This window comes from Mastigoproctus giganteus, chromosome 14 (genome assembly GCF_048544385.1).
Source record: "Mastigoproctus giganteus isolate SK-2022 chromosome 14, ASM4854438v1, whole genome shotgun sequence".
In the NCBI taxonomy this organism is placed as follows: domain Eukaryota; kingdom Metazoa; phylum Arthropoda; class Arachnida; order Uropygi; family Thelyphonidae; genus Mastigoproctus; species Mastigoproctus giganteus.
Window position 1 is genome coordinate 70,705,139 of NC_143588.1, and position 14,543 is coordinate 70,719,681.

The 14,543-nt window shown below is 35.1% G+C and overlaps 1 protein-coding gene across 2 annotated transcripts in view; it reads right to left on the reverse strand.

Annotated features, from left to right (window-relative positions):
- The window catches only part of LOC150075219 (tetratricopeptide repeat protein 21B-like), a 272,286-nt gene that overhangs the window by 213,384 nt on the left and 44,359 nt on the right, over positions 1-14,543 (reverse strand). For both annotated transcript variants that reach the window (XM_090389257.1, XM_090389256.1), the window contains exons 10-11: positions 13,021-13,213; positions 4,936-5,033 (exon numbers count right to left, since the gene is read on the reverse strand). In XM_090389257.1, the coding sequence (XP_090245383.1) occupies positions 4,936-5,033; positions 13,021-13,213 (291 nt within the window). The remainder of the gene's footprint in view (positions 1-4,935; positions 5,034-13,020; positions 13,214-14,543) is intronic.

The window sequence follows — 14,543 nt, forward strand, 5'->3', positions numbered from 1 at the left end:
CACAAACCTATACGTTAGTTACTTCTTTATGTTAATTACATACTCTATTGCATTAATTACCAATTTTTAATAAAATGAAGTCTAAACTGGTTACATCTGCACACTTTTCAAGGGTTCTTGTATGGAAACTTGAGAGAACTGAGTAGAAAGAGCCAGAAAAACTGGCATGTGTGTGTCATCAGGTGACTAAAATGGTCCGACTTAAATAGATACACAGAATGCATCAGAATAGTAAAAATATGAAAAGGTATAATTTAACTTGTGTATATAGCAATATCAGTAGTATAGTAAAATAAAAATGAATGAATTGGAACTATTGGATACACTGATGAATGATAACATAATAGAGGTAAATGGGCCATAGCACCAGGTACCATCCTGTGACAGAGGATGCTGAATTTCATTATGGCAACAAATATATACATGAGAGAATGGTAGGGGAGGATGAGGAAGGAAATGTTAAGCTTCCTGTCAAAAACAACTTGAATAATATCCTTTCCAGATATTGAACAAACCCTGGTGGATATTGAGTCAGTGGTGTGAGGTAGTGATAAATAAAAATAAGAGTGGGATGCGTTACAAACAAAATGCCTGTGAAGAATATGATAAGTGTCTTTATAGACAACTTCAGGCAAGTTAAGCGTGAGTGTCTTGTTAAGGGAGATTAACTTTCCACTTATTGTTTGGAACTTGTGGACTTGTGTTCACACAGAAGCAATATGTTTTTAGAACTGACCAGATACCATTCTCAATATGATTCTCACCAATAACCCAAACAGCATCATGAATATGGAAGTACAGGAAGTGGCCACAGTGTCGAAAAATTGATTGTCTAAAGAGATTTTGATAGTTAAAGGAAAAAAAGTAAGGGATTAAATTTCATGTAGAGGGGATTAAAGTGAACTATTGTACTTACTGGACTCTAGTCAATGAGAAAATACATGTACATAGTTGAATACAAATTAATGTGGAAAATTTTTAAAGGATTCAAGCTGGAAGTTAAAAACTCATATCTATTAATAGGTACCACAAAAGGAAGACACCAAAATAGATGGTGAGGAAGCAGATGGGTTTGAGAAAACAAAAGTAGTATACAATGAATGGCTACAGATTGTCAGGAGATACTGATTCACATAACAAGTGATTGGAATGTGTGCCGACAACCTAAGCAAGTGAAACACTTTGTGAGAACTGTGAACTGCTTAAATTTGTGAGAAGTCCAGCCCAAGTATTAGCATTAGAAGAGGCACATGATACAAGAAAGCAAGCTTATCCAGCATCAGCCAAAAAAAAAAAAAAAAAAAAAAACACTTCCCATTTCACCACCCATTCGCTCCAAATGTTTGTCTAGTTCTGCCTTGAATTTATTTAAGGCAGAACTGACTAAAGGCAAATATTTGCACATCTATTCTACAACTGGCTTTCCTCAATTTGAATTTATGTCCCCTCAGGCAATTAATCTGGGCAAGAGGTAGAATCCCATCAGCATTGAGCATTCTCAAACCATTCAAGGCTTTATACACCTCAATCAGATCACCTCGCAGGTGCCTAGTCTCCAGACACTGCAGTTTGCAAAACTTAAGCCTTTCTTCGTAAGAGCAACCCTTTGTTCCATTCACCAATCTTGTTTCCCTTCTCTGTACTTGTTCCAGCAACTCTACATCCTTCCTAAAATGTGGCCTCCACATCCTGTATACAGTACTTAGGTGTGGCCTGACCATTATCTCATTTAAGGGGATAATCACATCCTTTTCCCAGCTAGAAAAATGCCTGTATATCATTGACAAGACACCACGAGCTACTCTTGCAGACCATCTGCACAGCTCAAAAAACTTCATATCTACTGCACAATTATCCACAGGTCGTTTTCATTGTCTACTACACCCAGTGAAGTACCACACAGTTGATATGTTACTCTGGGGTTACTACTACCAATACGCAGTACTTGACATTTGTCAATGTTAAACTTCAGTTGCCACCTCTCAGCCCATCTGCTCAACTTTTCTAAAACCTGTTGCAGTAGTGTACTGTCATTAACAACCCTGCCAACCTTCGTGTCGTCTGCAAACTTAGACATTAAGCCTGATATGCCAAACAATAGATGTTTTACATCAGTTCCATCAGTTTCAGTGTGAGAACCTACCAGAAGTTATTACAAAAGAAGGAATTAATGTTTAGTGGTTATTGGTTGGGGAACTAACAAGCGTACAAGGAAGCTTGAAACATAACAAATTATCCCAAATCATGCTTGGCATTTTAAATTTCTCATAGCAATGCTGAGTGTGAGAAAATATTCTGCCACGTTAGAAAAACAAAAATTGAGTTAAAATGTAGTGTGGACTTTAAAAAAAATCTCCTGTTTTGGCTCAAAAACCTCTTTTTGGTGAGGCTTTGAATATCTCGGCATTATAAATGCCGAGATATTCAATGGGAACTTGTGCACCACAGCGTCATTTCCTTTGTGATCACATCGTAGTATTCAATAAATTGGTCAGACAAGACTTTCCCTTAACAAACCCATGCTGTGTCTATAACTGCAGTCTTTCTAGACGATCCTGCATCGCTTCCTTAACCATTGACTACATTATTTTCCCTGGAACAGAAGTTAGACTAACAGGTCTGTAATTGCCTGTGTCACCCTTTGTGAATTGGGGTAATATCTGCACATCTCCAGTCCATGGGTACTTCTTCTGAGTCCAAGGAAGCTCTCATAATTATAGCTAAGGGTTTGTTTACTTCCTTTGCTGCCTCCTTTAATATAACTGGATAGATCCAATCCACCCCAAGTGCCTTTCTTATATATATTCATCTTCAACAATTTCTCCTCCACTTTGCTCTGAGTTATTACAAAATCATTAGCTCACTGCCAGAGTTTAATACACCTCTGGCATTCCGCCCTCTTGCATTTACATATGTAAATGTAAATGCAAAATACTCATTCAGTTTTTTAGCTACCTGAGCAGGATCATCAACAGTTGAACCATCGATATCAAGTGGACCAATCTGATTCATCCCCTTCCTTCTAGAGTTTTATAAATAAAGAACTCTTTTTCTTTGCATCCTTTGCCAAAGATTTCTCGTAATCTGCTTTTGCCTGCTTAACCTCCTTTGTGACTATATTACAGACAGGCTTATATCTACCACAGGCTTTTGTGTCATCTGTTAATTTATGTATCCCATGCATTTTTCTTCTCTGCCACATGTCTCATTAGGACTAAACCTTGAATGATATTTCTTAGTTGGTATGAAAAGCCTAGTAGCTTCCAAGATTAATTCTTTGAATGCTTCCCATTTAGAATTTCTGTTGGTAACATCATCAGTGGGTCCCACTGTATAGAATTTAAAAACTGTCTCAGACCACCATAGTCACCCTTACGAAAGCAAAAACCCTTCCCTTTACCCCTGATGGTAGTTACCTCTTTGAGTAAATCCCACATCAGCACACTGTGATCACTGCTACCTAGTGGTTCCTTTATCTGCAGATTCTTCTTAATGCATTAAGAATCACTACTGATAATCAGATTAAGAGTGCTACTCCCTCTATTTGCCTCCTGAACATGCTGCTATAGAAAACAATCATCCAATAAATTCACAAAAGCCTTGTTAGTGTGTGGGTGACCACCCTACTAGTTCCAATGAATATCTGGGAAATTAAAATCCCCATTATAAGACAATCTGATTTACTGGCTCACTCTATTTCTCTGTTCAGCTGTTCATTATACTCATCAGAGTCATTTGGACTATAACACAATCCCACTCTCAATTTTGCTTTCCCAGTGCTTATATCACACCAAACTGACTCAACATGGCACTGTCCAACAATGTCAACTGGCTGCACTTCCTTAGATTTTGTGTTTCTTAACTAATAGCATAACCCCCTCCTCCCTTCCTGTACACATTGTACTCCCCAAATTCCAATTCTGAATTTGTTATATCTGTGTAACTCCATGTCTCTAATATTCCAACAATATCTGCCTTTGACCAACACCTCAAATTCATCAAATTTATTTACCAAGCTCCTAGCATTAGTGTACCTGCAAGTATACATGCACCTGATCCTATTGTTAGTTACTCTAACACAGCCCATGTATTTACTTGTTCTGCGATGACTCCCAGCAGTCTCTGAAATCCCCCGCACCTTGTTTTCAGCCTGCTACTCATTACAACAGAAGCAGTGCAAGAATCACTTTTGCCTCTGCCTGCAGCTACTGTTAATCTTTTAGTGTGTGAATCTGCCAAGCTAGCATTTTTCGACCCACCTAACGCTGCCTTGATAGCATCAGCAAATATTCTTGCACTCTTTTTATTTAAGTATCCCACCCCTGTAGAAGCAGTGTCTCCTGTTAACAAGCACAGACCAGGCTGAGAAAAATTCTAACCCTTGAGTCTTGCACAGTCTCTCCAGGGCCGAATTGATTGACAAGGCTCTCAATCATATACTCCCTCCTATTGTCTCTGGACAGAATTGCAGACACTTTCGTTTGTTTGTTATTTGGTTTTTAGGAGCATTAGCAACTAAGGCCATGTTGCTCCGGGATATGCGGTGGTCATTCCCTGACCTTTCCGCATCCTCCGTATTTGGTGGTGACGGGCTCGAACCCTGGTCTAATCAAGAAGCGTGTACTACGCACTGCTGCTCCTTCCCACCTGGCTACGGAGACGCCAGACACTTTCAAATTTAACCCTAACTCACGACTTTTTTTCACCATTTGTATGAGCTTAACGATAACTATGATTGACAATTAAATTAATTTTATTTTACAAATGTTTCACTTTTCCTTAAAAATTGTTTAATCTTGAGAAACTTTTTCATTGTGATTTTGAAATTTAAAAATTTCTGCACCATAAGTTCTGTTTTTCATTTCTGAAAATCTACACTTTACTGTTATGCTTAACTTAATATTTTGATATTTACTTTTTATTTAAAAAACTCACTGAGGTCATGCCTGTAGATTTTTGGATTTCTTTCAGTAATTCTAACTGTTGTCCTGCCAGTTCTAATTGACCTTCCAATATCTGGCAAAATATTACTCCTGAAAAATAAAATAACAATCTTGTAAAAATTAATTTTTTCAACTGGTAATTAATTAAAAATAAAAAAAGGAAGCCATGAAAAATACCTTTCTTTTTTATGATAAATTAATAGCTATTTATAAATAAAGACTGATAAATAATAAATAAATAAAATAACTATTTATTTCAAAGTTTTTTCCCTCTACCAACACCACTCCTCTTAAGAAAGAAATGTTAGTAGAGATTACCTCAACTACCACTCATCTCATTTGTCCAAATTACTCGTACTATACTTCCTTTTGCTTTGGTACTTGCACATATGTCCACATTCATATAATTTTTCACAGACTTCCTAATCTGGAATCTCCTTTTTTCATTTCCTTTGCCTCAAAATCTTTTTACAACATTCTGTTAAATTCATTTATTGCCTTTAACCACTCCCTTGACTTAACAAATCACTTAGAACTTAATTTTTTTTAAATTTTACTTTCTCCAAATTAACTTTACTAATAGTGAAGTTTTCTTTAGTAATTTTAATGTTCACAACTCCAGCTGACTTTGGTTTCACAGCTGTAGACTCAGCTGAACTACTGTTTCCCAAAAAAATGTGCTGAGGCTGTTCAAGGTAAGAATATGGCATACTTCAGTCCAGGATGGAGTTGGCTTTTCAGAATTAGATGGATGCTTTATTTACATAAATCCAAGAGGATGGACCACATTCCCAGTAACATCAGTATAGGCAATCACAGCAGCTCAGAATTGGGTAGATAGTATCCATATGCATTTCTCCCTCCATTCCCAACTCTGCTTATATGTAAATCTCTAGTTTCATATTCTGCCTGAATTAAATCTCATAACAGCTATACAAGTTATTAATAAATTCAAACTTGATTTAAAAAAGACTAAGAGTAGGAACTTATCACTTCTCCAAATGGTAACCAAGTCTTTTGGTCTCTTGCCAAAGCCACTGACTGCAGCTTCTGTCTGTCCATACCTTCACATCTCACCTCTTCCCTACTCTAGCACTGATTATCTTAATAATTATTCTCCTACTATATTGAACTCTTTTCCCATTCAATGCCCACCCTGTTCTTCCAAAAGAAAGAGATCAGAAGAATCCTGAACAATTTTGATGTCAAGAAGTCTCCAGATCCTGATGGCATTTCTCCACTTGTCCTTGTGCCCTAGACTTAACTCCTATTTTGTGTAACTATTTTACTCTTATTTCACTGATGTCCTTTCCCCCATTAAAATTTGCTCATATCCAGCAGTTCTTAAAAGAAAGTGTAGCAAATCCTTCTCTTCCAATTATCCTAATACCCAATTACCTTAATTCTTTCGAAAGTAATGAAGATATATATAAACTACCAACTCTTACATTATCTTGAAACCTTCCATTTGATTAATAATTGTAAATATAGACTCAATCAGTATCTATCCACTGGTGATATCTTTGCTTATGTTCCACAGAAAGGTCTACAGAAACTCAAGCAGTTACTCTCAACATTTCTAAGGCTTTCAATTGTGTTTGTCATAAAGGTTTTCTTCACAAGCTTCCATCTTATGGCTTGCTGTCTGTTTTTTTTTTTTGCAACTGAATACCCCAGTTTTCTTTCCAACCACTCATTGATTATGATGGCAGATGGCACTTTGTCTTCTGACTTCTCAATTAATGCTGCAGTTTCCCAAAGGTTCTGTTTTTTTACCTACTTTATTTCTTCTTCTTGCTCTATACCGGGGTCGGCAAACTTTTTTCGGAAAGGGCCAGATCGTAAAATTTTTAGGCTCGGCGGGCCAGGTAGCAACCTCGAAGATATTTACATGGGTAATTCTACTCATAGAGCAACAAAAAAAAACAGGTTCAAAATCTTTTTATTAGGAAGTGATATTTTACATAATATTTATACACATACTGACACTTACAAAAAATGAATAAAATATTTCCATTTATTAATAAACATATTATAGAACTGGTTAAATTTTGAACTAATGTGATGAATGTAATTGTTTTTTCTGAGATAATATTTCATCATACTGAAGTTCGAAGTTAGTTCCTATCATTAAAGTTGTTTGCAAATGGTCATCTGTTAATAATGATCTGTATTGCGATTTTACATTTTCATTTTTGAAAATGTCTTTTCACATTGGTAAGTACTCCCAAATACAGATATAAATCCCTGTGCATATGATTTTAATTGACCGTATTTATCTTCCGAAAGATATTTATAGAATTGGGTACCTTTAGCATATCATCATTTTTCAGATCATTCACTTCCAATTGAAGGTCTGATGGAAGCTCCTCAATTGTACCAGCTAAATGGATTTTGAAATATGGAAATATCTTTTGCACTTGCATCAAGATCCGAAAAATGCTGTTGTAACTGTAGTTTAAGTTCAGAAAATATATCTGCTGCGAATTTTTTTGGGAATGGGGATTTCGCTAATATTTGAAATTTTTTACAGCATGGAAAATGGTCAAACTTGGTTAATGTGATTTGTATTTCAAACAATACAAATTTTTGAGGATATGACTTTACGATAGAATACATTTCACATATGAGCACTGTTTTCCCCTGTAATTAAGTTAAATTCGTTAAGATATCCCACGATATCTGTAGCAAATGCTAATTTCCATAGCCATTCATTGTTAGATATAGTGTGGGCAATTTTTCTCATTTAGAAAAATTTCTATTGCTTCTCTGAGTTCGAAAAATCTTAATAAAACTTTTCCATTGCTGAGCCATTGAACTGCTGTATGGTAAGGCAAATCAGGATATTCAGCTTCAATCTCTAATAAAAAATCACGAAACTGATGATGGTTAAGTCCATGAGAGCGAATAAAGTTAACCGCTGGCACAACTAGTTGAATAACACATGACAGATTGAGGTGTTTCCCACAAAGAGCCTGCTGGTGAATAATACAATGAATTACCAGAGGTTTTGAACATTTAGCTTCTTCACAAGCTTTAAAAATTTGTCCAACTAATCCTTTCCCCGTTCCACACATATTTTTACTACCATCAGTTGTGACACATTTTAACTGATTCCACTGCAAATTGTACTGTGTTAGCGTTTTCTCGATTTCCTTGAAGATATCTTCGCCTGTAGTTATTCCATGCAGACTATTCATAGAAGCTAATTCTTCAGTAACCTCAAACTCAGTATTGACTCCTTGAATAAACAGCGACAATTGGGCAGTATCAGTAATGTCTGTAGACTCATTAAGAGCCAACGAAAACCACTTGAAATTTTCAATTGACTCTTGATGTGGCTCCCGATGTCCTCAACTCTTCTAACAGTTGTTCCCGCAGAAAGACTGACAGATCGAAACAAATCCATTTTCTCTGGACACATTTCTTCGGCTGCCACAAGAAAACATGATTTAATTAATCCACCATCGGTAAATAGTTTCCCTTTCTTGGCTAATAAATGAGCTATTCGTAAGCTTACTTTAGTTACTACTTCATTATCATTTTTTATTTTAATGAATAAATTGCGTTATGATGATGCATTACGTTTTAAACTTTCCAATTTTAGCTTCCGTTGATTTTCTTTGAGTTTTGAATTGTGCCGTGTGCTTAGTTTGGTAATGACGACGTATATTGTACTTTTTTCGCACAGCTATTGTGTCATTACATAATAAACATGATACTTTGTCATTTACTTCTATGATAAAATAATTCACACTCCATTCAGCTTTAAAAGCACGACATTCGAAGTCCACTTTTCTCTTCATATTTGGTCTTGAGGGTGACATGGAAACAGTGGGTAATAAATAAAAGGGAAAAAAAAGATTGCAGAGCGCCGTGACAGACAATACCACGTGCGCCGCTAAAGCAAAACTGAGAGAAGTGCTGGCAACACTTGTTCTATGGTAGATGACAGAATGCGAATATACGACGCCAGTAGTGCCATGTGCAGTCATTATTCTCAACTCGGCTATTGCAGCACATAATTTGATTTATTTAAAAATTTTTTCATGTAAAAAACGATATTAACCCGCAGGCTGGATTAAAAAGAGGGGGCTGGCCAGATTTGGCCCGCAGGCCGTAGTTTGCCGACCCCTGCTCTATACAAACAATTAAAACTTTTAAAATATCTACCATCAGTTCCTTAAATGCTGATTTCCAAGTAATTAACTTCAGTCTTCCTAAAGGTCAATCATCTCTTATTCCTCACAAAAAAGAATCACTGTGCCCATAATCACTTCAACAACACTGAGATTTCTAGACAAGCTTGCATATGAATACTAGGTAAACTCTGACTTCTAACCTTTCTTGGCATAAGAATGACACAAATACTGCTTTCCCTGCATGCTCCTGACTCCATATAAATCTGCTCTACCAAGGAATAATTTTCCCATATCTGGGGTGGTGTCCCAAAACCTTAATTAAATTACTAGATGCCATTAAAAAGAGAGCAGTCAGATTAATAAATAATTCCTCACTTGCATTTCATTCCAGCCCTTGTCGCACACATTGTTTCTGCTTAATGCCTTTTCTACAGGCACTTTTCTTCTGAATTAGCATGTGTAATTCCACATCTTTCTTTCAAACCAGTTTGAATACATGCATCATCTATTAAAAATCCAGTCACAGTTCAATTTCAAGCTCCCAAAATTAACTATTTCTTTTCTTCATTTTTCCCTTCTACTTCTTTTCTTTGGAGCAACTCCTCATCCCTTTACATGTTTCCTGAAAATTACAATCTATAGAAATTCAAGTTCAATATCAACAAATATTCTTTGTCTTCTCAAACCCAAACATGTTAACAGAATACTAGGTTAGTTTTCGTTAGTTTTGGTGATTGAAAACCTTTCGTGTTTGGAATCACCGTTAAAAAAAAATAAGTATTGATATTTTGGGGTACTGTCCTTAAAAGTGAGATTAATTAAATTTTGAAGCAAACCTCAATTTTCAATAATCATTACATTCTAAATTTGTTACACTCTAAACTAATCAAGATCAAGTAGTTTAGAGCTTATTAACTTTAGCAGCCTTACCAAAGATATAATAACTAAAAATTAATGTACAGGCATACCTCGGTTAACGTTACCTCTGATAACGAAGCCTCGATATAACGAAGTCCGCAATTTCAAGCCCCATTTAACATAAAAAAAATTCCGATTTAAGACCAATGCCCGACAATCATTCGATTGGTGACTGACGGCAACTCGTTACGTATTCCCGAGTGCTCCTAAGCTGCGGGCGTGTCTGTTATAATAGTTTTGCGTGTCAATCGCATAATTTAGTTGTTGTTTACATGATTGACGTTGTTTCAGTGTGGCACATTGCAATAATCGACGTAGGTTCTTTGTAGCATTACATAACGTAGATTTTGTAAATTTTAATAGAAATATTTTTGTTTTAGTTAATTAAAATGTCAGAATCAAAGAAAAGAAAAGCAATTTCTTTGGAAACTAAACTAAATATCGTACGACGTGTTGAAAGCGGCGAAAGAAAATCCGATGTGGCACATTCTTTAGGATTAGCGCAATCAACTTTAACAACCATACTAAGTCAATCAGAAAAAATAAAACAGTCTGCTCAGAATTGTACAGATGTTACAGCAGCAAAATTAACTCGCTTAAGGAATCCAATTTTAGAAAAAATGGAGAAAATGTTAAGTTTGTGGATAGATGATATGTCACAACGTCATATGCCTTTAAGTCAAATGGTGATTCAAGAAAAAGCATTATTTTTGTTTAATCACCTGAAATCTAAACAAACTGAAGAAATTACGGAAACCTTTGGGGCTTATCGTGGTTGGTTCGAGAAATTTAAAAAACGGGCCAGGATTCATAGTGTAAAATTAACAGGAGAAGCTGCAAGTGCAGATGTTGAAGCTGCAAATAAGTTTCCAGAAAAACTAAAGGAAATAATTGAACGTGAAAATTTTTCACCAAATTTGGTGTTCAATGTTGACGAAAGCAGTTTGTTCTGGAAACGGCTACCAACAAAAAGCTTCATTTCTATTGAAGAAAAATCAGCTGCTGGGTTCAAAGCAGCCAAAGACCGTTTAACGCTACTCTTTGGATCAAATGCCTCTGGCGATTATAAATTAAAATTGTTATTAGTTTACCATTCAGAAAATCTGAGGGCGTTAAAAGGTAACATAAAAATGAATTTACCTGTAATATGGAAAGCAAATAGAAAAGCGTGGGTTACCAAGGAGTTATTTACTGATTGGTTTGTTAACCACTTTTGTCCTGGAGTAAAACGGTATTGTCAAAAAAACAACTTTGAAGAAAAAGCTCTTTTGTTGTTAGACAATGCTCCGGGACATCCTATTGATCTTAACATGTTGGACACATGCATTCCTGTCAAAGTTGTGTTTCTTCCAGCAAACACAACTTCCCTGATTCAACCATTGGATCAGGGAGTAATAGCATCATTTAAAGCTTATTATCTGTGTCGAATTTTAAGCAATTTAACTGAACTAGAGGATAAAGAGGAAATGACAGTTAAAACTTTTTGGAAAAACTACACCATTAAAAACGCAATTGAAAACATTGATAGTTCTTGGAAAAAAGTCACTAAGAAATGCTTAAATGGAGTTTGGCGCAAAATATGGCCAGAAGTTGTACTAGAAGAAGAAAATAACATCCAAGAAATTAGAAATGAAGTTATCCAGATGGCTCAATCAATAGGTTTCGAAAATGTCGATGAAGAGGATGTTAGAAATTTATTGAATGCAGAAGATGATGGTTTTTCAGTGGAAGATTTAGAAAACCATGTTAGCAACGAAGACAAAGATAATGAAGGCGAAGTTAAAGAAGTTCCTGCTGAAAAAGTGTTAACAACCAAAGATTTAAAAAGGTGCTTAAATGACATTGAAAACGTTTTAAATTTTTTTAGTGAAAATGATCCTGATTTAGGAAGAAGTGTTATAGTTAAGTGATCAGTGTTAAATGCAATAACTCCATATAGGCAATTGTTAAATGAAAAAGAAAAAAAGCATAAACAATCAACTTTAACCTCATATTTTAAAATGTGATTTCACTTTGTATGTAAGTTGACTGTTTATTTAATAAAACTTTTCTTTGTTCGAAAAAAAGCTTTTCATTTTCTTTACGTAGGAACTTATCCCTATTCTGGCCATAGTATTTTTACCTCTGAAAACGAAGTTTCGCTTAACGAAGTAATTTCGTGGAACGCATCCTATTCGTTAATCGAGGTATGCCTGTATTTTACATTTGTCACTACAAGTAAGTCAAATTAACAAAAGTTCATTAGGAAAGACAAATCTTTTCACACAATGCATTGCTCTCTCAATGTTATGCTAGAACCAAGAATGATATCTATAATTTAATTGTACTAGAAGAATACAGTTACAGGGGAATTAAAATAATAAAACTGACTGTATTAGCCAATGGTCTGCTTAGTTATTGTATTAATGAGAACAACAAACTTACAAATGCTGTATTGTTCCCCCCCAATCTGGATATAGCATTAAATCATTTTATAAGATACTGAGAATCATAAGTAATGACTGCTTATCCTATGATGATTTTGAAAAAAGATAATGCGTCATTTGATATCTATACATGTATAAAGGCCTTTCCAAACTCAGTAGATTTGGAGGTGATCTGCTTCAGTTTGGTTCACTTAAAAAAAAAAGAGGTTGCTAGAAGTATAAACAATGTCCTATTCTATGTATTACCCATTTTTTAAAAGAAACCTTTTCTGAACTGTTAATTATTTTCAAATAATGAAACTATGTTTTTACATATGAAAACTTTTGAACGTATTAGCCAAATCATAAAGTGGCGTCGTATCGAAGGTCACTTTATAAATCAGACTAATGAAATATACACTGTGGTTCGAAACAAAAGAAAGCCAACTGAAATTAAAAAAAAAAAAAAAAAAGTAACTACATTTTCTATTACCTTTTCTTTTAAGCACTTCCTATGTTATAAGCATAAAACTAGCCTCTAAACAATTTGTGTATTTGATATTTTTAAGTGATTAAGAGGTTAAAAAAAAAAAAAATGAGCAGCTATATTACCAATCAAGGCAGAAATACTACTTTCATCCAACTTGGTGGCATTACGGTAGATTTTAACTGCATCTCTGAGCTTTCCTTGTAAAAGGCACTGGTAACCCATTTCTGTCAAATAGTCAACATTGGAAGAATCTAGACTTGCTGCCTTCTCAGCTAGTGTGTAAGTATTTTGAAGAACAGATATATTACGACCACACTATACAATTAAAATTAAAAATATATTAAAATAACACAAAATAAAATGTATATTAAAATATCACAAAATTAAAAATACGTATCGTTAATTCAGAAAGTATATAGGGATTATATGACATCTAACTGCAATGATGGCATATAAATAAAAATAATTTTTCTGTTTATACTCCCGGGACAACCACACAGTCACTGAATGAAATATTTAAAACTTTGTAATAAGTCTTTTTTTTTTTTTTTCTTTTAAAGATTACATATTTTGTTAAAGATAAACAGCTATGGAAAATACTGAATGAAAAATATCTGGAATAAGTAACAATCTTGGATACAGGTGAACTCAAGTAATGTGGGAGATATTTCTTAGAAAAGGCAGCATTACTTGATTTCGCAATGCTTACTTATTTAAACAATAGTGATTATATATTATCAGTGCTTCCCAGCCTATGGTCCACACACCACAAGTGTGTCCTTGGAATCAGTAGTGAGTTGTGAATATTTTAATAATGGGCTCGCACTTTTGCCTCCTTTTCAGGGGGAGTACCCACAGAGTAAATCTGATCAGTCACGGAAGTGATGTCATCCGCGGCATCTTCCAGAGGCGCTTCCCACGCTCACACCACTAATCTGTGTGGAGCACTCACTAGTAGTATGATTAGAGTGCGTGATGCATTTTTTGTGACCAGTACGATATCTCGAGTTCTAACTTTTTAGAATTTTTTAATAGTATGAAGTCACAATCATACTTCCTGCAGTTACTACTGCAGTAAGTATGATCGCAAGTATTTGTCATATGACTGTAACAACACAAAGATTTGTCAACAATTTCTTTTTTCGGCTCACATTTTCGCATACGCAGCTGTTTGGGGTACCTTACTTTCCATTGTTAGGTGCCCCGAACAGCTGCGTATGTCGTTTCAACTAAGATCAGGTGCCTCAAATATAAATATAATATAAAATATACGAGTTTGTTTATATCAATTTTAATTATTACTTATTTATTGTACTAATCACAAAAATACAGTCAGTAATACAACAAAATTCCTCCAACAAAATTAATTATTACTTATTTATTGTACTAATCACAAAAATATATCTAGTAAAACAAAATTGATAGGTGGAATAGGACCAGGGTATGTCTGCCAGGGGCAAAGGTTGATGACGTTGTAGAGCGGATATCATCTTTTAAGGGCACAAAAGGTGATATAGTTGTACACGTTGGCACTAATGATATTAAGAGTAGGAGACCGGCGGAATTACTTAGCAAGTACAGGTCACTGTTGAAAAAAAGCCGTGAATTAGGGTTGAACTTGAAAGTGTCTGCAATTCTGCCCAGA